Here is a 22,607-nt window from a genome sequence, read left to right as displayed (position 1 = left end):
GGGCGGGCGGGCCTGCCGGCCGGCGCGCTCAGGTCGCCATCGCGGCTCTTGCGCTATGCGGAGCGGACGGTTCGTGGTGGGGGTGGACGTGGGCAGCACGGTGCTCAAGTGCCACGTCTACGACGGCGCGGCCGCGCTCAGGGGCTCGAGCTGCCGCAAGGTGAGCGCGGGCGGCCGCGCTGCGCGGCCTGGGGCGGGCGGGGGCGACGCTGCTGCTTAAAGCCGCGCAGACCCCGCCGGCAGCGCAGGGTGAAGTTGGGGGGTGAAAGCAGGCGCTTTTGTCCGTGTCCCCGCGGGCCGGCTGCGCTGCTCGGCCCCCAGCGCGGGGCCGCGCCGGGAACCGCCGCGGGGCGCCGGGCCCTGCCCGTTTAGGTGCCTTGCCCCTAAGGGGGCTGACAGGACTTACCGGGGTCTGGAACTCATCCACCGCTGCCATCCTCCGCCGTCATGATGATGAAAATCGAATTTCTTCTCTCTCTATTTTTGTTTTTGCTTGCGCTTTTCTTTTTCATTTCTTTTGTAAGCGCATTGCACAGATTTTTGTTAGGACCCTTAGTGTTTGTGTGAGCAGGGTCTCGTAACCGTGCGCTTTACCTTTGTGAGCAGCTTGAGTCGCTCTATCCTCATCCTGGATGGGTTGAATTGGATCCCGAAGTGCTCTGGAGTCAGTTTATTGAAGCAGTAAAAGAGGCTGTTCAAGGTAATGCTTACAAAGCTCTGAGAAAGAAAATGTATATATTTGTTTAAAATAGTTAAGCTTTTTTTTTTCTTTTCTTTTTTCCTTTTTTTTTAATCTATTAAGAGATCTTTTACTGGGAATTTATTATTGAGTGTAGGACTACAGAATACTTTAAGGCCTAATTAAATCATTACGTGAAATAGGGCACTTCAGTTACTTGTTTATTTAAGTGGATCCAGGTTAGGACTGAAGCAAGCAGCAGTTGTACATACAGGATTTACATGTGGGTGACAGCACTCTGTTGCTTCAGCTTATTCTTCATGCCCCTTATCTCAATACCTTATTGCTTTTTTTCCTTAAAATGCTTTTTTTTTCTGTCTGTGTTGATGGACATGGAATATAGGCCTTTTTCCTGCCCTAATTCCCTGTTTGTTATTCTGCAGCAGCATGTATTTTGTGTGCGTGGATGTAGGATAGAGTAAGGAGGAGTGCATCGGACCTGCCTGCTCCTCTTTTCGTGCTATTACAACCTGCTGCTCCGCCTGCTCTAACCAGGTCCCCCTCACTCCCTGTTTCCTGCTGCTTTCTCACCGTGCCTGCTCTGGCACGCCGGGATCCACAGCAGGCTGCTGTCTGTGCCGCCCTGATGCCAAGAACCCATCAGCTCTCGCTTTCTCACTAGGTCCCAACCTAGGAGACAGGCGGATTAACCGCCACACAGCATAGGCTGCAGCTGAGTGTTTGGGACTCTGCGTCTTCCTTCTCAACAGCTAAGGCACTTCTGTGGCGAGGAAACCACTGACCCCTAAGGGCAGGGCTTTCTGCCTTCCTAATGACTAGGGTAAATGAGGATTCCCCAGCTAATTTGTTTTGTTTTTCCCCTTTGATGAGAGCTGACTTTGCCCAGAGAGCACTCCAGGGAGTAATAGGTGGCATGAGGGAAATGAGAACACGCAGCTTGTGGAAGCAGGAAGGAGTAAGTAATGCCACTTCAGTCAGCAGTGAGCTGCAGCAGCACTGATACGGTTGTGCTTTCAGTGTAGACCCAGCTGGCAAGGGAGAGGAAATGCTGCCTTTCTGAGGGTCCTGCTGCTGCATACGGGCACTACCTGCGACGTGTGTGTGGTCGGTGGCAGCAGGGAAAAGCAGATTTGATTTGAAGGGAAGAGAGGCCTGATACCATTTGACTGCGAGACTGCCAAGACTTCCTGATGAGGGAAGGGGCAGAAATGCATGTCAAGGTGGGCAGAGCAGAATGACCTGTTTCACATCTTTAGTTGTCATTCCTAGGGTCTGCAGTAAGTACTTACGTGAACAAATAACTGTACGTGAAATTCATCATTGGAACTTGTGTGAACAGGATGCTGTTTTTCACAGATTTACTCAGATAAATAGGTTGAGAGATCTTCAGAACTGTTTGAACAAACTGTATTGTGTGTGATATTAAAGTGGAATTTCTTAGTATATGTTACTTAACATAATTTTGGTTCTGCAAATAGACATGGAAAGGTTATGGAAGCTGACCAGATCTGCTTTGATATTGTTGGTGACAAATATGCCCAAACCTTAAACATTTGTATTATATTATTTATTTCCTAAAGATTACTTATGTTTATTATATAAGTATGGTATTTTTTCTCTCTTCCTTTAATCTATTGCATTTTTTGGCTTATTTTAGTTGCAGGAGTTCACATGAGGCAAATTGCTGGTCTTGGCATCTCAACACAGAGGTCAACTTTCATTACGTGGCACAGGTACATATATAATGCGTTGCTGAAACTGAATTCATATATTTGTTGTAGATTGGATGTAAACACTTGTAGGAATTATCAAGTCAAACTGCAACCTGGAACAGCAAGCAGCAATCTGTCATTTTCTGCTGTGTTTGTAGAGAGTCAGTCTGAAGCAATTTGGAGCAGTTTATGAGTTTATGCCCTTTTTGCTTTCTTCTTGGTGCTATGAAAAAAAGTTATCAACAACAAAAAAGTTATTTTCTGTTTTTCTTCAGTTTAATCTTGGTGAGAAGCCTTGCACCAAAAATTATTGCCATATAAAGTCTGTAATTAAAGCTAGTCAATTACTAACATCCAGCAGGTGTACGTACACTTATTTAGGAATTAAACGTCCCTATTAGAAGTAGTCTGTGATGTTGATTTTTGTGCAGAATATTCATGTAATTTCTAATGAAAATGTTCAAACACCGCTTTTCAGGAGGACAGGGAAACCTTTTCATAATTTTATAAGCTGGCAAGACTTGAGATGTGCTGAACTTGTGAATTCCTGGAATAGATCCCTTCTGCTGAAGGTAAAACTATACTAAGATACTGCTTTGGATTAGTTTAAGCCTTTCATTCTATGAAGATCAAGAACAAATATGAAATCTTACCAATAACATGGCCAAAAAAACAATTAAAAAGAAGCTGGGCAAGATTAGCATAGAAAATGATACCGGGAAAAGAAAAATGCAGTGCTGATAGCCTAAAGATAATGTCTCTATTAAAACATGTTTGATTCTGCCTACTCTAGGGACACTTTCAATGGAGTAATGGCATACAACTCTGTCAACTGCATTGCATTTTGTAGTCATACAGGTGAACTTCTTTTTGTAACGCATCTGTATGACATAAGTCAGAAAATCAGACTTGTTTAGAACAGTTCCTTTTTTCTGTGTACTGTTCTAGTTATTAGAATCATGAACTAGTTCTTAAAAACTACATGTGTAAGGATTCTCTAACAGAATTATAACTCTAACATCATGACAGGTACTTCATCCTTAAGCATTAACCGATAGAAATCTTTAAAGAAAGAGATCACAAAATTTAATAACTCTTTTCTTTGGAAACAGGTAATCCATGTTATTTTTACAGTGCTTCATTTCTTCACAAGGAATGATCGATACTTGGCTCCAAGTTCTTTTACTTTTTCAACAAAACAAGCTTCTTTGAAGTTGTCGTGGGTTTTCAAAAACCTACATGAGGTAAGTTGTGAAAGAAGAAATAACTTTTTTCAGTCATAATAATGGCTTGTGACTTGGCTTGCTTGTAAAGCCGTTTAGTTTTGATTGTCTTTGAAAGACAGTATTCATCAGTGTAACGTTCCGAGCATATCTGCCTGTAAAATCTATCCCCATTTATTCAACTTTTGCCCTCTGAGTTTGAAAATGTGTAGTAGTAGGAAATACTCATTTGTAAGAAACCTAAGTAGGGTGCAGAGAAATACAGCTGAAGCATTCCTGTTAGAAGAAATATTGGCAAATGGAAGCTTATTTTCTAAGGCCATTAATGTTCTTACTTGTGAAGAAAAAATGAGATAAAGTGTTCCTGCTCTCATATCCACTTGTAAATGTTCTTTTTGTATTTTTTATTTGTTCCTAGGCTGAAGAAGCTGCCAAAGAAAATAACTGCTGCTTTGGGACGATTGACACGTGGTTACTATACAGGCTGACTAAAGGTGAATGTTAGAGTCACTCGTAAGCTTGAGTAAAACATAATAGAATCTAAGTGATCGTGTTTATTGCATATCATTGTTATTTCCTAGAATTCAAATATATTTTGGCAGTTTTGCTTTTGTTATAATCGGTGAATGTTGTGTGATTATTGTATAGAAATATTTCCAAATTACTTATTCTTTGGGTCTGTCTGGTAGTGCAATCAGAAAAAGAATTATTCAGTATGATCACCTCTTAAACATTTAAGATTTAAAGGAGACATTGGGAACTAATTAGCATTGATTCTGTGAACGCAAACAAATGAAGAATTGTTTGTAATCATTTACTCAAGCGGGAGGCAGTTTTTGGAAACTAAAGAGGCAAGATACTAATGGTAGAGTCTGAGGGAGTTAGTCCTGTGTAGTTGACCACTCTAGGTTTTAGGTGGCAGAAACATGTGAGTCATGGAGAAAGTTAAGTTAGGAAAGACTTCTAGAGGTCATCAAGTCCAACCTCCTGCTCAAAACAGGGCAAGCTTCAAAGTTACATCAGGTTGCTTGGAGTCTTACTGTCCAGACATTTGATTACTTCCCAAGATGGAAATTCCATAACCTCCCTCAGAAGCAGTTCAAGCACTTACAACACACCTGTTTCACCTGGTGAAATTCCTTTTCTTATATCCAGAGAAGATACGGTTTAAAAGACAATATTTCAACTATTAGGTGCCTCTTGTCACAAATATCCAGATCAGAAATCTCTAAGTGCCTGAAATCTGCAGTTCACAGACAGTAGATATTCAGGATAATGTAAAATCCTGTCATAAATATGGTGGACTATAGGGTGTTGTCCCAGAATAGGTAACTGTGCGAGGACTAATGCCCTCAATGAGATGTCTACCCACCTCCACCCCCCCACCAAAAAAAAAAAAAAAAAAAAGTTTCAAATGATTCTTGGATATTTAGGCATATAAAAATCTTGCTTTGTTCCTTTTTTTATTGTAGGTTCCGTGTATGCTACAGATTACTCAAATGCCAGTTCCACAGGGGTTTTCGAACCTTTTACGGTATGTTGTTCAGAACAAGGCATTCTTGCTGTTTGTTTTTCATCTGACGGAATAACTGATGCTTTTTACTTTTCCCATATAATTTCAGAAATGCTGGAACCCCACTTTGTCTAGTTTACTCTCCATACCAATGTCTATTTATCCTCCAGTGAGAGACACAAGGTAACTATGAAGGCTTTTTTGAAATAATATGATACTGAATAAATTCACGGGCTGTAGGAAAACACCTCATAATATGCACAAAGTAATATATCAAGAGACAAAAATAATAAAAGATTATGTGCAGCTTTTTTGATGCTACATCTAAAACTTCATTTTTACAATCTTTCTTAAAGTGATAATTTTTGTGTTCTCTTTAAAAATAAATCATTAGCATTACCTTCTACATATGATTCAGATTCAGCTCCTGTATCCTTAGGGATTTGATTTCACAAAACAGTCAATTTAATGTTATGATGGATCTCCATTACATTTATTTTAAGCTTCAACTTTGGGTCATCTGACTCTGAAATATTTGGGGTACCTATTCCAATACTGGCATTGGTGAGTGAATTTTTTTAATTTAAATCTATACTTCTGTACCTGTATTAATAAGTATTTAGTAAGTATTCTTTTTTTTCCTTGTGTGACTTAACTGCAGTAGAATTGGTTGTTGAACTTTGCTCAAAACTCAGTTTACAACCTGGGAAAGGAGTAGAGAAAAAAACAGAATGAAAAGAGATCTTTAGATTTTAAGGTCCATAAAGGTAAGATGACCTTAATATGATTAAACACTGAAGTTAGAACTTAACAGAGCTGTGTTCTAATCAAGAACTAGCTTTCTACACTGACACTAGCTTTCTCTTCAGCTTTAAATCAATTGTTTCGGGAACAATTTTGCTGAGGTCTGGCTTGACTTTAGTAGGACTCAACACAGGTTGCTAATAGATCCTAGTGTACTTTTTTTTCCTGTTTTCTTCTCCAAAATACGTGGAGAATAAGATTTTCTTGTATGAATAGTTAGGTTTGAATTAGGAACGCTTATTATTTTTTATCATAGTTTGGAGAAAAATCTGTTCAAGCTGAGCTAAATGAAAAAAAAAAGTCATCTACCACATCTAATATTAATTTCTCAGGTTATTTTAGAGTAATTGTAAAATCAATTTATCTCTGAATTTCACTGTTTCACTAAGAAGCAAACAGCAACAAATACATTTAACAGTCATTGTCTTTGTTGGAAACATGAGCATGGAATAGGTTGATGTAAGAGTCACAGCAGGGACTGAGAAAGTTGAGACTTCACAGCTTCAACTTTGTATTTGAGGAAAGAGAAATTCAAGCTAAGTGGATGTCTTCTGCTCCCCAAGACTGCAAAATCCCCGCTTATCCTTCCTGTCAAATGCCAAAACATCAAGTGTTTCGTTTTGTTTCCATAATGCATTTTTAAATTAGTAATATAGAAAAATTTGTACAAGTCCGAATCTCATAGAATTCAATTCTAATGATGAATGTGACTGTAAGAAGGATCAACAGATATCTAACAAGTTGGATAGAAGTCCTTTCTTAATGTTCAGTTAGTTTCTGAATGGCTGCTAATCTTGAGAACTTTGAACCAATTACATGATATTTTAAAATCTAGCAGCTCTGTAGGTTTGTCTTTAATAAGTAGTATTTTTGCCTGTTTGGCAGGTAGCTGATCAGCAGGCAGCCATGTTTGGAGAATGCTGCTTTCACCCTGGAGATGTTAAACTGACTATGGGAACAGGTGCTTTCTGGAATGTCAATACTGGGGAAAGTCTCTTTTCATCATGGAGAGGTAGGCTGGTGAAATTTTGGGTTTGCAATATTTTTTGTTATTGTACAGCTCTTAATAATGAGATTTCAAAAAGAGATGAAATACAGTTATTTTCTTCCTTATGTTTTTTGCTGTAGGAAGATCGCTTGAAAACATTCTCAGAACAAAATTAAAATTGGAAAATTTTAATTAAAGTCTAATTTTGGTTATCCTGAAATATGCTTCTCAGTATACTTCTATTTCCACCCCCTTGCCATTTCTTGGTAGCAGTATTATACAATATGAGAATAGAGATAAAGAGGACTTTACTTCTGTTGTGTTGCATCAGAATCCTCCAGTGTAGGAATGGCTGTAAGTTCTGTTTCCTGAGCCCTTAGGTTTGGAGTATTTTTGGTGAGATTCGCAATTATTTTTCTTTAAAATGGACTCCCTGCTGCTTTCCTGGTATGTTAGAATTCTGAAGTTATGAACATTTGTGGTCTGCCAAGCTTGTTCATTTGTTGTAGATGGTCATTTATCGAGAGCCACAGCTGATACTGAATTATATTTGCCTGCACACTGTCTCTCATATTTTTAACAGCTACTGATTTCTAGAAGCTGACAGTTTAAAGTAGGGTGGAGACTGGTGCTCAGAAGAACTTTAAAAGCTAGAGTCAGAAGGGACCTGGCAAATAGTTGAGACTTATCAAAACTGAATGGCACTCGGTCCTGTTTTGTTAGGAATCCAAGTGTTGTTTGGACTAGTTAATGTTACCATTATGCTTTTTATACTTCTGAATTCAACTTTATGCATTGCATAGAAATGCCATAGAAAAACATACGGTAAGATTTTATGCTTCGTCTGAAGTAAACTTTTGGCTGTTGTGATCTGCTAGTATTTATTTAAATCAATGCTGTGAAATCCTTTCTTACAACTTAAGGCTATATTATTTGTATTACAATTACTTCCCCCTCCGCCTTTCTCTGCCTGCCACGTGGCACATGAAAAAGGTTAATAGGACAAGGTCGTTTTTTTCAGATCCCTGAGCATAAAATGTACTCTGCGTTCCGTCTTTAAAGTTAATATATGTATTTAAGACTGCAAGACGAATACCTACAGAATTTGCCTACAAGCTTTTTGTTAGCTGCTGTTCTAATTTCCGAATTATGTGTAATTGGTATATGTGATAGGTTTTTTTTTAATATATAAAAAAATTATTATTCCTTGAATAATAATGTTTTTCAAAATTCAATGATGGCAGCATGAGAGCGTATGGATCAACTTGGAAGATAGTTGTGGTTCTTAAGCCTTGTGAAGGTTTTATTGCAGTGACCAATTTGTCAAGCTGCAGACCTGGGAAAATGCCCACTGGTCAACTAGATGCTAAGTCCTTTGTTTTAGCATTAGGTGGTAGTTTCATGTCCTACTTAACCGTACTGAGAACATACTGTGAAAAGGTTATTTGACAGAAATAGTCTTATCAGTTTGGCAGGTGCCTGAGGACTCTGAGTTTTTGAAGTTAGGCCTATTGCGAAGTAGAGCTGAGACACTTCCCAGAGACTTGTGTTCTTACAAACATGCCAAGATGTTTGTGTTCACCTTAAAGTAATAAGTCTCTATTCAAAGTTTCAACACTTCCCTAGATGGAGAGAAAAATCAAATTACTGTGTTTATTCTCATTATTGACTGTTTCTAAATGGAATAGTACTTTCTAGGAGGCAACTCTTTGGAAGATGCCATGTATAATTTCAAATAAACTAACAGTTTAGCCTCTTTATTTCTACTTTCCTTAGAGAAAAGGAGGAAATATTCTGTTTTTCATGAAACACTGTGAAGAAAAAAGTGTTTATTGGAAATCATAACATCCTGCAAATCCCTTCCTGTAAGCCATGGATGTGCTAATCTTGTGTGACAAGCTTTGTCTGCAGTTACCATTTTTTTAAAATGAGTCTGGAGATTTGTTTATGTTTTTTTTGTATTAGGAAATATAATGGTAAAATGCTATAATTAGTGGCAATAATCTTTGTGGACACAGTGGTGGACAAATCATAACACTCATAATTTTATTGCTTTCTATCCAAGGAAGCACTGTATATTAAAAATAAATTTTGAAAGTATATCACCATTTCATTTTCTCTTATGAATAGGATCTATATTACAAGTCTGTGTTGCTTTTTCTTTGTTTATCGGTCTATTTTAGTATCTGTTTCCTATCTGGATGCTCAATGCTCATGTTTCATGTTTTGGGGAAGAAATTCAGATTCTGAAATAATTGGGGAATACTAGATGGATAACTTCTTTTAAGTATATGCAGTTTCTTAGTGATTTTTTTTTTTAAATTTACATTTGCAAATATAAATGTCAGTAGCTCATCGCTTAAAGATCTTCCTTTGTAATTGGATAGTGATTTTTAGTTCATCTTTAATTTTGTAGTTAATACTCAAATCATTTTCACTTATGCCATTTAAATTTTAAACAGAAAGCCTAACCTATGTCAGCAATGTTCTAGTTTGTATTTTATAAAGGAAGTGAACAAAAGCTGTATTTTTGTTTGATTTATTGCTGGAGGTGTATGCATACGTTTTTCTGGAAGTATTTGACTTAGATGTTTTGTTTTGTTTCATGGAAAATAATCAAGGCCTCTATCCACTGATTGGTTGGAAGATTGGGGATGAAGTTGTTTATTTAACTGAAGGCTCTTTTTCAAATGTTGGCACTGCCATAAAATGGGCACAGGAAATAAGTAAGTAGTTTTGTAATTGTGTAGCAGAGTAAAATATGTTTTATGTAGGGTGAACAGCATAAAAGGATTTTTAGCCAGCCAGCATTAAAAATAGAAGTGACCTACTGTTAAGACCATGGGCAAAAAAATTGGAAGAGGGAGGATATTATCCAGTACTGAAATTTTTATTAGCTTTGCAGCTAAAGAGAAGGGTAAAATTTTTGCTCTACAGAAATGATTGGTAGGAACCTAAGGTAAGCTGATAGCCTCCAAACTGAGCTTTCATTAAAGAGGATGAGGCTACACGTGAATGAAGACAAGATACGCAATAGGAGTGACAGTTTGGAAACAGGAATTTCTGTAGCAGAGTGGACTTAGTTTAATGGGCCTTTTTTAGTGGATCTTCTGTCTCAGGGTTTCAAAAAACTCATATGTGAAATTTTAATGGCAAAGTTTCTTATTTGTTTGTATTTATTACTTTCCCTTTTGCTGTAGTGATACTATCTGGTTCAACAGTAGCAACTATAACAGAGAGGAAAAGTGGTGGTTTAGTCTTATTAGCCCTTCCTCTGCAGCTGCAAAGTGGTTGATCAAATTTATTAATGATACAGGAGTAAATTACCAAGGTGATAATTGGAGGGGAGGGGAGTGGGAATTGAGCTCGATTAACTTGTCTTTGATAGGAGAATTTACTTGTTAGACCAGAAAAGGCAATAGACTTCAGTACAACATTCTATGTGGCCTTATAAGGAAATGATTTATTAAACTATAGAAGGTGGATATACATATGAGAATTGCCTCTGGATGAAGAAGGAGCTAAAAAGGGAATGTCTGTAGACAGTGTTGAAGAGAAAAGAATCGGGTTGGAAGATGAATAAAAGTAATGTATATTAAAGACTTGTTATTGAAGACCTGCCTTATTTGTACTTTGATGTCAGTCACTTGTGTAAAAATAATAAATAAATTTAAATCTCTTGATAAAGGATGGTCGGTAATAGGAGCTTAGTAGTCATTGATGCTTGGGCTGACAACTGCATCCTGAAAGAAAAGATGTTTTATGTATTTTGCAACACCTAGGTTTTTAATATATTTATAGGATAATGTTAGCCTTCTTAATTCCCATTTGTATCCATATGAAAATCCGTATGATTTATATCCATAGAAAACTAATGGCCTTCTTAAAGGATGTGAGGATTAAAAGGCTATAACATAAAAGCTAGGAAAGAGTCTTTTTGAGTTTAGCCTATTTCTAACTAGAATTTTTTTATGTGACTAATGTAAATGAACTACAGGGGGAATGTTGTTTTCTCTTAGAATGTGTTGGATTGAGAAATACTACAAAAGGAAATAGTTAACTCTAGATTTTATAAAGTTTATAAAGAAATCAAAATAAACATTAAATGTGTATGACTTGTGCATCTTCTACAGATCTTTTCACTGATGTACATGAAACGGCAAAAATGGCACGGAGCATTGCTGATTCTGAAGGCGTTTGTTTTCTTCCAGGTTTTCAGGTAAAATAGTTATTGTTACTATAATTGAGAATATGTTCTTAATAACACTTTTAAAAGTATAATCTATTGGTTTTTTTATATAGTAATTTGCATCTTAACACCATGTATTCTATCAGCTGTGTTCTACCCAGGATCTTGGGCTGTGTCCCTCACCACAACTGCAGATCATTGTGATATCAGAATACTTAAACCCACAAGAAAAAAGCATACGAAGTAGAAAAGATTAGTTCCGTTTTGCAGATGGAGAACTGATGGACAGATAAACCAAGGGACATCCCCACAGTAACAGGGGAAACACAGACAGCAAAAACACATAGCTTTGTCTCATGCAGAGCCTTCATAGAGATGATACCTTCAAAGCACTGCAATAAAATAATTTATTTTATTCTGCCCATTTCAAGATAAGTTACAATTCAGCAGAATGCCTAAATACAAGTAAATTTGTTTTTCTGGAATACCTGATTTTTCATCTGGACTATGTATTCCCTGTTTTACTCCAGGATTAGTGCTTTGCTGCTGTTTTTACTGACCACAGTGATAAGGAGCTCCTGGTGTTTGCTCTCCGTTTTGGTCCTCTGTTTTTCCCAGTAGCTTCCTTGTAACTTCCTCTTTATTTGAGGGACTTCCTGCAATTCCTTTGTTGACTTCAGGACAAGCTGTGGCTGCTGTCTACTTATTCTCTGCTGTGTACTTATTTTCTGTTTATGCTGGAGACAGTATCCTTATGCCTTTCCTTTCCATCTCTGATGCATGATCCCTCTCAGGTTTGGTTACGGAGCTGAGTCGCTGTCCCTGTGTGGAGATAACAAAGGGAGATATTGATGCTGCAGTTCAATATTAGTTTAAAATAGGATCTGCAGGAATTTTGGTTAATATGTTAAATAACAAATTATGATAGCTGAGGAGTTGACATACTGCCTCTTCAGCCACAGAGAAATTGCTTTGCTTATAGTTTTGTTAGTCACAATAGTTAGTGATTTGTCTCCACAAAATATGAAAGAATTGCAAGTCACAGCTGCTAGACAAACCTCTTTACAGAACGGAAATAAATAAATTTTTGTAATGCAGCTATTACAAGGTTAAGTATTGTGCAGAGTTCCAGAAGCTTAGGGTCCTAACATTACCTACTATTAATGGAAAAAAAAGGCACAGGAAAGTTTAATTTTCTTTACAGAGAACCCAGCTACCTTGTCTCAAACAGCTGCCTTATTCGTTAATTTTATTTGTAGATATACAGTGCTTGGTTAGGATTCTTCCATATTGTGTTAATACAGTGATAAATTGTGCTTTGAGAAAGCAAGTGTTGAGCCATGTCAAATTCTTGTGTTTGTAGATAGGAATCCTGAGGTAGACAAATACTGACAAATGGTGATTTGAATCTTCTCTGAAACTCTAGTTCAATTAATATTCAGTCCAGAGATGTTGGTAAAGCCTCATTTTTTGGCTTGTGGTGGTTTTCCCCCCCCACCCCTACTTTCTTGGTATCTCTAAAAGGAACCTCAACAACTAAGTTCTTTTCAAACATCTACTGAGTCTTTCTTCACTGGATTCTTATAAGCTCAACACAAATTTAAGATCTGTACTTAGGAGAAACTCTGTGGAAGGATTTCTCTTTAATTTTGATACCTGCTAACCTATAACAACCTACCCAAGTGTTTGGGGGTTTTCTTGGACTTTTAAAAGAAGTCCATTATAGAAGAGTGCATTGTAATTAAAAAAAAAAAAAAAAAAAAAAAAACTGCCTACAGCATGCATGGGGGATTTAATGTTGTCACAAACTAGCTATGAACTAGCAAACCAGTATCTTGTCATGAAGTTGACCAAAGAAATGGAGGAGAAATAGAGAAGAGATTCATAATCTGTCCTCCAGTTCTCCTGCAAAAGAAAACATAATCATTAAAATTTTAACTGAGAATGTTACGTTATTGTCATTGAAAAGGGACTGCAGTATAAATTCATAAAAGCAATTACTAACCTTTTCAATGCTGTTCAAAAAGGTCTTTTTTTTTTTTTTTTTTTTTAGCATTCCAGAAACTTTAAAAAGGAAGAACAGGATAAACCTAGTTTGGCTAGCAAACAGCAGTATCAGTGTGCCCTGTCACAGACACTTTAAGTGTATGCTGTTTTCCTTTAAGGAGATGGTTCTGTAGATTAATGTTATTTAGTATAAAGACTCCCAAAGTCTCTTACAGTAAACCGTCTGCTGTTGAAAGAAATTATTTAAACTGTTCACTGAGTAGCTAAAATAACGCTATTAACTGCTTACGTACTGTTTTCGATTTTCTTCTTTCACTATGCTGCCTATAATTGTCGTAAGTTATTTTTTTCCTTACTATATGACTCTTTTCTCAAAAGTCATCAAATATAATTGAACTCACTGTGAAACCTTTTCTCTAGGTTTCAGTGCATGACCCATATTCATGCGCCTCTTTCATGGGGCTGAAACCTTCCACTACCAGAAACCATCTTGTGCGCGCTATGTTGGAGTCTGTAGCTTTCAGGTACAGCTTATTTTGTTATATTTTCTCTTACTTACTGCAATTGTTTCTAAAGCAGGTTTTTTTTTTTTTTTTTTTTTACTGTAAAAGAAACATTAGTTTCTAGTGGTGTGTGGAATTAAACATTGCATGTCTTAAAAACAGAGATGTTAAGTACCTCATCTCATCCAAAAACTAGCACAGAAAAAGACCAGAAACTATTTGTCTTCAGATTTGCCCCCATTAAGTGGAATGGCTTCAGAACAATCAAACTTACAGCCTTGAGAGTTTCCCTTTGAGACAGCTGGAGAAACTCTTAATAATATTTCTGTCATTTCCCTTCCTCACTCAAAATTACTTGTTGTGTCAGCCATATTATCTCATCTGTGAAGGCCTGTAATCTATTTCAGGTGCAGTAATGAGCCTTCTATGGTGCCTTGTTATAGAAGGCAATGTATCCGTCCTTGCGCCTTAATAATGATGTGTAAGAGAGGCCAGTTTTAGCTTTTTTTTTTTTTTTTTTTTTTCTCCCTTTCTTTCTTTATTCAGTGATCCATTATGGAAGTTTGTTAACTCTTGACTAATTTTGACAAAATTGGGGTATATTTGCCTTTTACTTTTTGATTGTGAATATATTAGAGACCCTTTATATGGTATATATGGGAATGTTTAATTGAGCTAAATTTTTTTTTTTGAAGAAACAAACAACTTTATGATCTCATTGTGAAAAGGATAAACATTCCTCTTCGAACTATTCGGTAAGTTCCATTTAACTCCATGAGAGTTTTTGTTAAATAGATGTGAACTTGACTGTTCATTTTGTCTTATTGTAACCATTAAGAAATAAGTAATTGATTACCAGATCTAACGTTGATGTAATTTAGAAAGTGACAGTGGAGGTTGTCTATAAGAGGGTCAATGACTAGATAAATTATTGGCATTAATGGCTGTCAGCAAATAGTTAACCTTGCACTGGCTTCAGAAAAGGAAACAAAAAATATGTTTTCTTATGTAGCATTGGGATGCATATAGTGGTGTCTGTTATGAAGGTCACTTCCCCCTTTCTTATAAAATCCTTTCATGGTATTGTTTTGTGCTGGATCTGTCGCAGATTGAGTTTTTCTGAAGTCTCAGATTAAAACTGGATCTATTTGTGAGGGTAAACAGAAGAATATTGTGTTGCTAAGAATATGCTATACTTGGAGAAGAAGACTAAACTTAGTGAGGTGCCCTGGATCTCCAGTGCATGTGAAAACTGCCTCTTGGACAGTTTTAATCTGGTCAAATTATATGTTGATGAAAACTATCTTACGCATGTGGAAGTGGAAACAAGTGGAAGCTTGGTTTGATAACAGCAGGCATTTGGGGGAATGTCTCTATCAGACAGACCCAATGTAGAGCCTCTAATGCTGAGAAAAGCTCTCTGAAATTGCTCCTTCTGACAGGCAGGGGTCATCATGATTTCACAGACAAGAACTAAGAGCGTCGTGCTCTTTATTCTCAAAGCCATGCAATGGAAGAAGTAGACTGAGAGGCATCTAGACAGTTAAGAAATGAAGATTTGGAGTGGTGGAAGAAAGGTGAAAGTACAAAGGTGGGAGGAGGTAAAGGTTTCTATATGCCATGACACGGACACAGTAGGGTAAGATGAAGCAGCAGTCAGGTGTGGTTGCAGCAAAGATAAATACAGGTCCAGAGTATTGGGGATTTCTGATTCCAGAGGAAGCTTAGTTTAGTTTAGCTTAGTTTGAGGTCTTCAAAACCCGCCTGGATGCCGCCCTGTGCCACATGCTCTAGGTGTGCCTGCTTGAGCAGGAAGGTTGGACTAGATGATCTCTAGAGGTCCCTTCCAACCTTGAATATTCTGTGATTCTGTGATACTTAGAAAATTGCTTGTAAAAGTTTAGAAAGCAAATAGAGATTGCAAAATGCAAAGTGGGCAAGTACCAGAAATAAGACAGCTTACTGAATCTTAGAATCATTCTGTTCTATGTTGTGATGTATTTCTTAAATCCTGTGGTTTCTTAAAACCTTGTTTTACTCGATACAAAGTTACTGTGTTGTGCAGTGACTGTAATAGAGGTAACAGTAGCATTTTTTAGCATGTGGATGAAGCATTAGAGAAAAAAGAGATATTCTTGATGGCTTTTTTACTAGTTCTTCAAGTTGCTCATTTTTTCCTTTGGTCCCCACACATTTCATACCTGTCCATAGCCTCTGATTTTTATTCCTATCTTCTGTTAATGTGTCCTTATCCTCAGTTGAATACATCCCGTCCCTCATCCTCATTTCCTGTATCCTTCTCCCCAACCTATGATTTCTAGAAGCTCCTGTCTTATTTTCATTGGTCCTCTTCATCTCTATTACTTCTCCTGGCTTGTCTCAACACTAGCAAGGCAAGCACAGAGAAAGAAACCTCTTGTCTTTTTAGTCCTCATGTCTCATGTTGCAACGCTCTGCTGCAGCCATTAAAGGCAGTCCTCGTGCTTGCTGGACTCTTGGATTGTTGGTATTCAGTTGCTCAGTGGAGATAGCCCATTCCCAGCCCAACAGCATGCAGGAACTTGGAGTGGGTGCTCTGCAGACTGCATCACCATTTGCTGTATGCAGCAACAGAATTTAACAGAATACTTTTGTATGAGTATTTGCAAATCTTGGATTTGTCCCATGTAACTTGAATCAAGTAGATGTTTTGTTTCTACAGAACAAGAAAAGGGCATGTAATTGGCATTAAGGGAGTGACTTTTCCAGATCATGTTTCTATTCCAAAGTGTAGAAGAGGTAACATTTCTTGATTGTATATACAAACAAGTAAAACCCCATAATATCTCTGATCAGGCAGATGTCTCCTGGTTTCACTCTTGGAAACAGACAAACTATTTATATACAGGTTTTCAGAGGCTACATGTAGAATGGAAGATTTTGGCTGGCATATTTAAATTGATGAAACGTCTTAATTAAACAATACTTTCTGTAGTAGTCAGCTACAGATGTGTCTACATAACTGAGTAGTATTGGAGTCCAGTGGTATAGACAACCAGTATATGACAATGTAAAGGTCTTTTTTTTTTTTTTTTTTTTTTGTTACAGCTGTTTTTCAACGATAGGAGGCAATTATTAGGAACTGTTCTTAGCTGATTAAAGATCAATATTAAGTACTAGTTTTCTCTATTAAAAGAGTTTCAGACATGATGTAGTTAAGAAGGAAGTAAACAGAGAAAAGACAGATGAAATCCTCGTTCTCATCCTCCTGACTGAAAGGGGAAGCAACTGTGAAGGCATTTCATCTTACTAGTTCCAAAATTTGCTAGTAATGGGAGAACTCTATTTTTCAAGATCTGAGAGCACTTGGATGGGTTTGTTTAATGTAACGATTTTGTCATAACCTGGTGGTAACCATATAGAAATTCAGTTATAAACCCTAATGTTTCAATCATTATAATGTATCTCAAATCTTCTGTCAATGTCGTCTTCTTCCCCTGCTACTCCTTCCCTAAAGGGTGGGGGTTTTTTTTCATTTGTTTGTTTGTACTGGCCTCCTAAATTGCCTATAAAGTGGAAACATATTTGTGCATGAGTAATAAGATTAATGCGTAGGTGTGAAAACCAAAAAGCTATTTCCGAAAACTTTGGTAATAAACATTTAAATTGAACCTACTTTTATGTTTTCTCTCCCTCTCCCCACACAGAGCTGATGGAGGTGTCAGTAATAATAGCTTTATCCTGCAGATGACTTCTGATTTGATTAATAAGAAAATAGAAAAGCCTGTAAATGCAGATATGTCTAGCCTTGGAGCAGCATTTCTGGCAGGTCTTGCATCAGGTATGTATACCCTGTACACAATAGGTGGGGTTTTTTAATGCAAATATATAGATAACAAAAATCAAGAGAAAATGAATCATTTCAAATAAGTATAAAATCCTCCCCAAAGATTAGTTTTGTTATTTCTCAGAAAAAGCAAGGTAAGTGGTGATGATGATTGTGTGGTGCTTTTTACCCATATACTAGTATTTGATTAACCAAAGAACAGAGCATAGGGTAAAAAAGACGATTAAAGGAACATAATTATTTTTAAAATTATACCCTGATTTGCTGAGCAGTTGTATGCTTTGTAGTTTTAAGTAAGTGAATAGTGACAGTGAGCTTAATGGGAAAAGTACCTCTGTATAGGTTTGTAGGGGTTAGTTTATGTTCAAAGGGCTATCCTGCCAGAGAAAGAAGTGTCGGAACCTCCCTTTTCCCAAAGCCCCGTGTTCTGTATCCGATGCCTTATTAGCAGTGCTCCAAGCAGCACATGGTGTGGATGGACAGTGTGACAGGGAAGCTGCCATGCTTGTGTGCAACCTTGTTAGCCGCGTGGAAGCTATGTCCTGTCAGCTGTGTTTTCACAGAAAAAAGCACAATAGACATGCAAACTGAATTATTATCTGAAAAAAAATCCCATCTTCACGTAAAATTAATATAGCTAGCCAGACTTAAAGCTAAAAAATCTCAATTGCTCTATAGTTCTGCTTAATGGTTTACTTAAATCATTGCCCAATAGTTTACTTAATATTTTGTAGATGGATATATCTATCGAATTGCTTTGGTATGTACATAACACAGTTTCAAGATAAAAATCTCATACTTGAGTAGAAATTGCTGAATCATTAAAACTGTAAGGAAGCTGTCTGAGATGTCCACTGCAGCCCTGGACAGACAAGAATGTTTCAGTTGTGTAAACTAATCTGAATAGGTAACATCAGCTGTTTTCTGGCATATGTCCATTTTTGTTAGGGCAGAAGGAAGGTAACTAGTGCTGAATTTTGTTTCTATGGCTCGTCTTACTTGAGAGGGACCTGTAGCACACCAAAAGCACACTGTTGATGAAACCTTAATGAACTTCACTGTACCAGGGTTGTTCTTTGGAAAGTCTCCCAGTTAAGCAGATGTGCAGTTGTCAGGATTCCAAACAAGTGGATGCTATTGGAACGGAGTTTCACAATATAAAAAATATGCTTTCCTCTGAGAAATTTGTTGGTTCAATAAAAAAGTAAAAGAGATTTCTTACTGTGTTTCTGCTTTGGATCTCTTGGCAATAAAATAAAATAATTCAAAAATAATACACTTGCAATTGAGCTTGAGAATGAACTTTCCATTTATAGGATTGTGGGCTGACAAAGAACAACTAAAGAAGCTGAGGCAAGTAGAAGCAGTTTTTGAGCCTCAGAAGGACTCAGAAGAATACAAACTGGCTATGGATACGTGGACACAAGCGATGCAACATGCACTGCAACACTGGTAGAGATAGGTATTTTAATGATGGAAAAATTCAGGTGTTCAAATCAATCTTCATTAAACCTTGAAATCAGCAGTCCAATTAAAAAAATGAAATTTGCAATGGCATGTATACATAAAGTTATACGGTACTTGAGTAACCCCCCTACTGCTAGATTACTTGCTACTCTGTAATGAACCCCCCTATGGTCCTTATGACAGCTGTGGTCCAGCTGCAGCATTTGTGTCCCTTCAGTGACCTCCTTGGGGTGGCCCAGCTGCTTGAATCTTATAACCATGTTCTAGAGGTGGGAAGGTTTTTCCCATGATGGGTTTTCTACTGAGGAACTTGCCTTCCTTCTGATCTTTAAAAGCTTTGATATGTTAATCATTGAGGAATGTCAAAAGCACATATACTTTTCTAAGTGTTTCTAAGAAAAGTAAAAGGAGTGCTTGTGAGGTTTTCTTTTTCTGTGGTAGATTTGACTGTGTTCAAAGATACCTTCCTGACAGGCTGTTGTCACGTTTTGGTTGATTTTTACGAGGGAACATTTGACCAAGCTGTGTGATGGCATTCTAGTGGTGCCTAGGAATAAACACTAAATTAAATATATAAAAACAATGTGGTTTTTTATACCATTTAAAAAAACAAAAACCCACCTTTGTTCCAAGATTTTTGGTACCTGATAGTACCTATGCAGGATGTACCTCAATTTTTTAATTTTATAAAAAGTTACATTGTTTTATACTGTTAATACAAATACGCTAAAAGTAATTACAGGTACTTTTAACTTCTATAAATCTGTAACAATATTTTCAAGCCCATCATTAAATTTTATTATGGCTAAAACAGGATAAACTTTATTTTTGATGTAACTACTTTCTTTTATATATTTTAAATAAATTAGAATTAAATAAATGTGTAGTTGATTATTCTTAGGCATTTGTTTATCACTAATCTTATATAATTTCACCAGCAACGTGTGCAAAACAGTTTCAAAAATGTAAAATAACTAAACATTTTCATTTCAGCATGATAGCAATGTGTAAGTCATAGGTGATGGTGTTCCACAGGCACTGGGGACAAGAAATGAGTCTGGTATTATGTAACAGAGGCAGCAAAACTGTTATGCACTAACTCTTGTGGTGCTGAAACATTGATGGTCAAATCATGCCCCGTTTCCTTGGCATCTTTCAGTCACTTACTGTGAGTTGGAATATCTTCTCTAACTGCTCTTTTTTTTTTTCAACCTAGACTTCACCTGTTATTCTTAGCTTTACTCACCTTTTGTTTTCACCTTTTTTTTGTGATACTTCATCCCATCTTGATAGAAAGGAAAGTGTTGATGAGATCAGTCACTCATTTCAGAGTTCTGTATGTGTCTTCAGTCAGTGCTGGCACTTTGTTTCCTGCCTTTGTGGTATCTTTCAAGTTGATAGAGAGCATGGGTCAACATGGCAACCCCTGATGCAGTTTGCACTCTCAAGAGCTTGTACACAAGCTGCCCTTATCTCCTTAAAAAGAATCGGACCGGGGTTACCAGGCATGGAGTGTACACAGGTCCTGTCAGTGGGAGGAAAGAAATTATGATCACAAGTACTCTTTTTTACCCAAGAGAGCAGCCAAAGCATCACTAAATTAAGCCTAGTTGTAAGCTCCATGTTCTTGGCCTACCCTTACAACTCTTCCAAACCTTTGCAGGGAGCCCTCTCTACTAAGCAAATCTAAAAGTGACTAGACCTGACTATTCCGGCAGTTATTACAGCTGCTTTGGATATCTCATGTCATCTCATCATTTGTTGCTTAATGCAGAGCAGATATGTCTACATCTTTCCATTTAGCCAAATAAAGTTTTGGCTGAAGCTCATCTTCCTTGAGATCATTTTCTTTTATGAACATATCTTAATAGGAATCCTGACCTTAAGTTGAGAAATGGATCTCCTTGATCCCTAGTCATATAGCAGACTGGTATCTCTAAAACATGCCAACTTGTATTTTTGGATTATGGCAGTATTGTCATCCATTCCCCAGGAGTTCTAAGCCTGTTGATGACATTCCCTCTGCTCCTTGCTCTGGTGTAAGAAGATGTGGAATGTTGTTCTGCTTCTGCCCCAAGTTCAGTGTATGATCTACTTTGTCATCTCAGCCTTGCTTCTAAGGAAAATTTATTGGCAGGAAGATTAACTTGGCTAATAACTTATTAGCCAAGGAACAGTGGTTTAGTCTGGCATTTTGAGCAGAAGCCTGTGGCTTCTACTCACTGCTCTTCTACACTGTTTCAGTGGTAGGAGTTTAGTTTCATCAAGCCTATCCACTATCCGCTCAGTAAAGGCTCCTTGACTTTTTATCTTCATTTCATAAATGTGTTTTGCAGGGCTTGGTAACGGTTTCCTTGCTGTGCTGGAGATCTAATGGAAGTGAGTATTCTGAGGCGCCGGCTGGAGAGCTCGTGTGTGCCTTTTTGGGCCTTGTGGCTTGGGCCAAAGCTTTGGCTTGCTGCTAGCACAGCTGCTAGCAAGGTGGAGGAGCCTCGAGCCCTTCAGTATTCCTCGTTGTGTAGTGGTGTTCAGGTGGACCCACTCCCAGTAACTCCTTACAGCTGTGACTTGTCAGCTAAGAAATTTAACCTGATTTCCTAAATTTACTGCAAGTTAAAGATGTAAAAGGACATTGTTGCAGTCACCTGCTGAGCCTTTCAAAGGAGCTTTCAGTTTACTTGGTTTTGCTGGGGTGAGGTTCAAAGCAGTGAGTGTGGTGACTGTCCTTTCTTCTGTTTCTTTCCTCCTCTCTAATGGTTAAGATGTGTAGTTTATTTTGTTCATAATCAATTACAGTATCTAACTTCAGCTTATAATTGTTTCTTACAGCAAGACAACGGAGACTAGAGATATATTTGAAGCATGAAAGCTTTTACCGAGGCCATTTAAGGTCAAGTATGTGTTCAGCATAGGTAACCTGTTGAATAATGCAATGAACCAGCTACCCTGGTTTATGTGTTTTGCTTCCCTCCTTTCTAAGGCAGCATGTGCCTTCTGCACCACTGTGGCCGTGATTGTGACTATTGAAGGGGTCTTTTAAGAGAACACCCCACAGGTTGCACATTTTTAGTGCTTTCATGAAGGTGTCTTGCATAATAGTACAAATATAGCTAAAGGTGTTGTTGCGTGTGAAGAAAGCTAAGAGCACAAAGGGAAACTAAAACCAAAACGTCAGCAAATTACTGGACTTCTGCTTGATCTTTAGTGGTGAGCACCCCCCGTAAGTAATACATAGTTCTTGCTTGCCTCCTTCTTTTTTAGTGTGGCTGTAGAGTGATCTTTTAAGTTAGCAGGTCCTGGGCTGCCTGCCTGCCTCTATAATAGAGCGGCCCTTGGCATAATGATGCATCCTTACTTTCAGGCAAGGGCAACAGCCTCATTGATTTCTTTATGTGTGTGTGTGTGTATGTATATATACACACACATATAACACCCAGGCCTCTATTCTATAGCTCTTCTCTCTTCAGTCGTTCATGGTTGAATGCAAGGCGCAGGTCGCGTTCAAGCGCGGCGCGGGGCTCCCCCGGGCCCCGTTTCCCGGGGGCGGGCGGAACGGCGGCTTTCGGTGTGTGGGGGGGTGGCGGCGCGGCCGCCCGCAGCGCCTTTGTCTCGCGGGGGGCGGGCGGCGCGGTGCGGCCCGGCCCTGCTCTGCGCCGCGGCGCCCACACGCGGCGG

At 38.0% G+C, this 22,607-nt stretch overlaps 1 protein-coding gene across 1 annotated transcript; it reads left to right on the top strand.

Moving 5' to 3' along the window:
* The first annotated feature begins 612 nt into the window (after nucleotides 1-612).
* Nucleotides 613-19,315, top strand: GK5 (glycerol kinase 5). Its single transcript, XM_026040129.1, has 15 exons — nucleotides 613-700; nucleotides 2,358-2,433; nucleotides 2,891-2,984; nucleotides 3,525-3,656; nucleotides 4,054-4,129; nucleotides 5,108-5,169; nucleotides 5,258-5,331; nucleotides 5,652-5,712; nucleotides 6,838-6,964; nucleotides 9,562-9,666; nucleotides 11,074-11,159; nucleotides 13,557-13,660; nucleotides 14,335-14,394; nucleotides 17,326-17,459; nucleotides 18,782-19,315. Exons 2-15 carry the CDS (start codon nucleotides 2,372-2,374, stop codon nucleotides 18,919-18,921), a joined length of 1,317 nt encoding a protein of 438 aa, XP_025895914.1. The 5' UTR covers nucleotides 613-700; nucleotides 2,358-2,371; the 3' UTR covers nucleotides 18,922-19,315.
* The last annotated feature ends 3,292 nt before the right edge of the window (nucleotides 19,316-22,607 follow it).

This window comes from Nothoprocta perdicaria, unplaced genomic scaffold (genome assembly GCF_003342845.1).
Source record: "Nothoprocta perdicaria isolate Ctin4 unplaced genomic scaffold, notPer1 scaffold_25, whole genome shotgun sequence".
NCBI lineage: Eukaryota > Metazoa > Chordata > Aves > Tinamiformes > Tinamidae > Nothoprocta > Nothoprocta perdicaria.
This window is presented reverse-complemented; position numbering and strand designations above follow the sequence as displayed.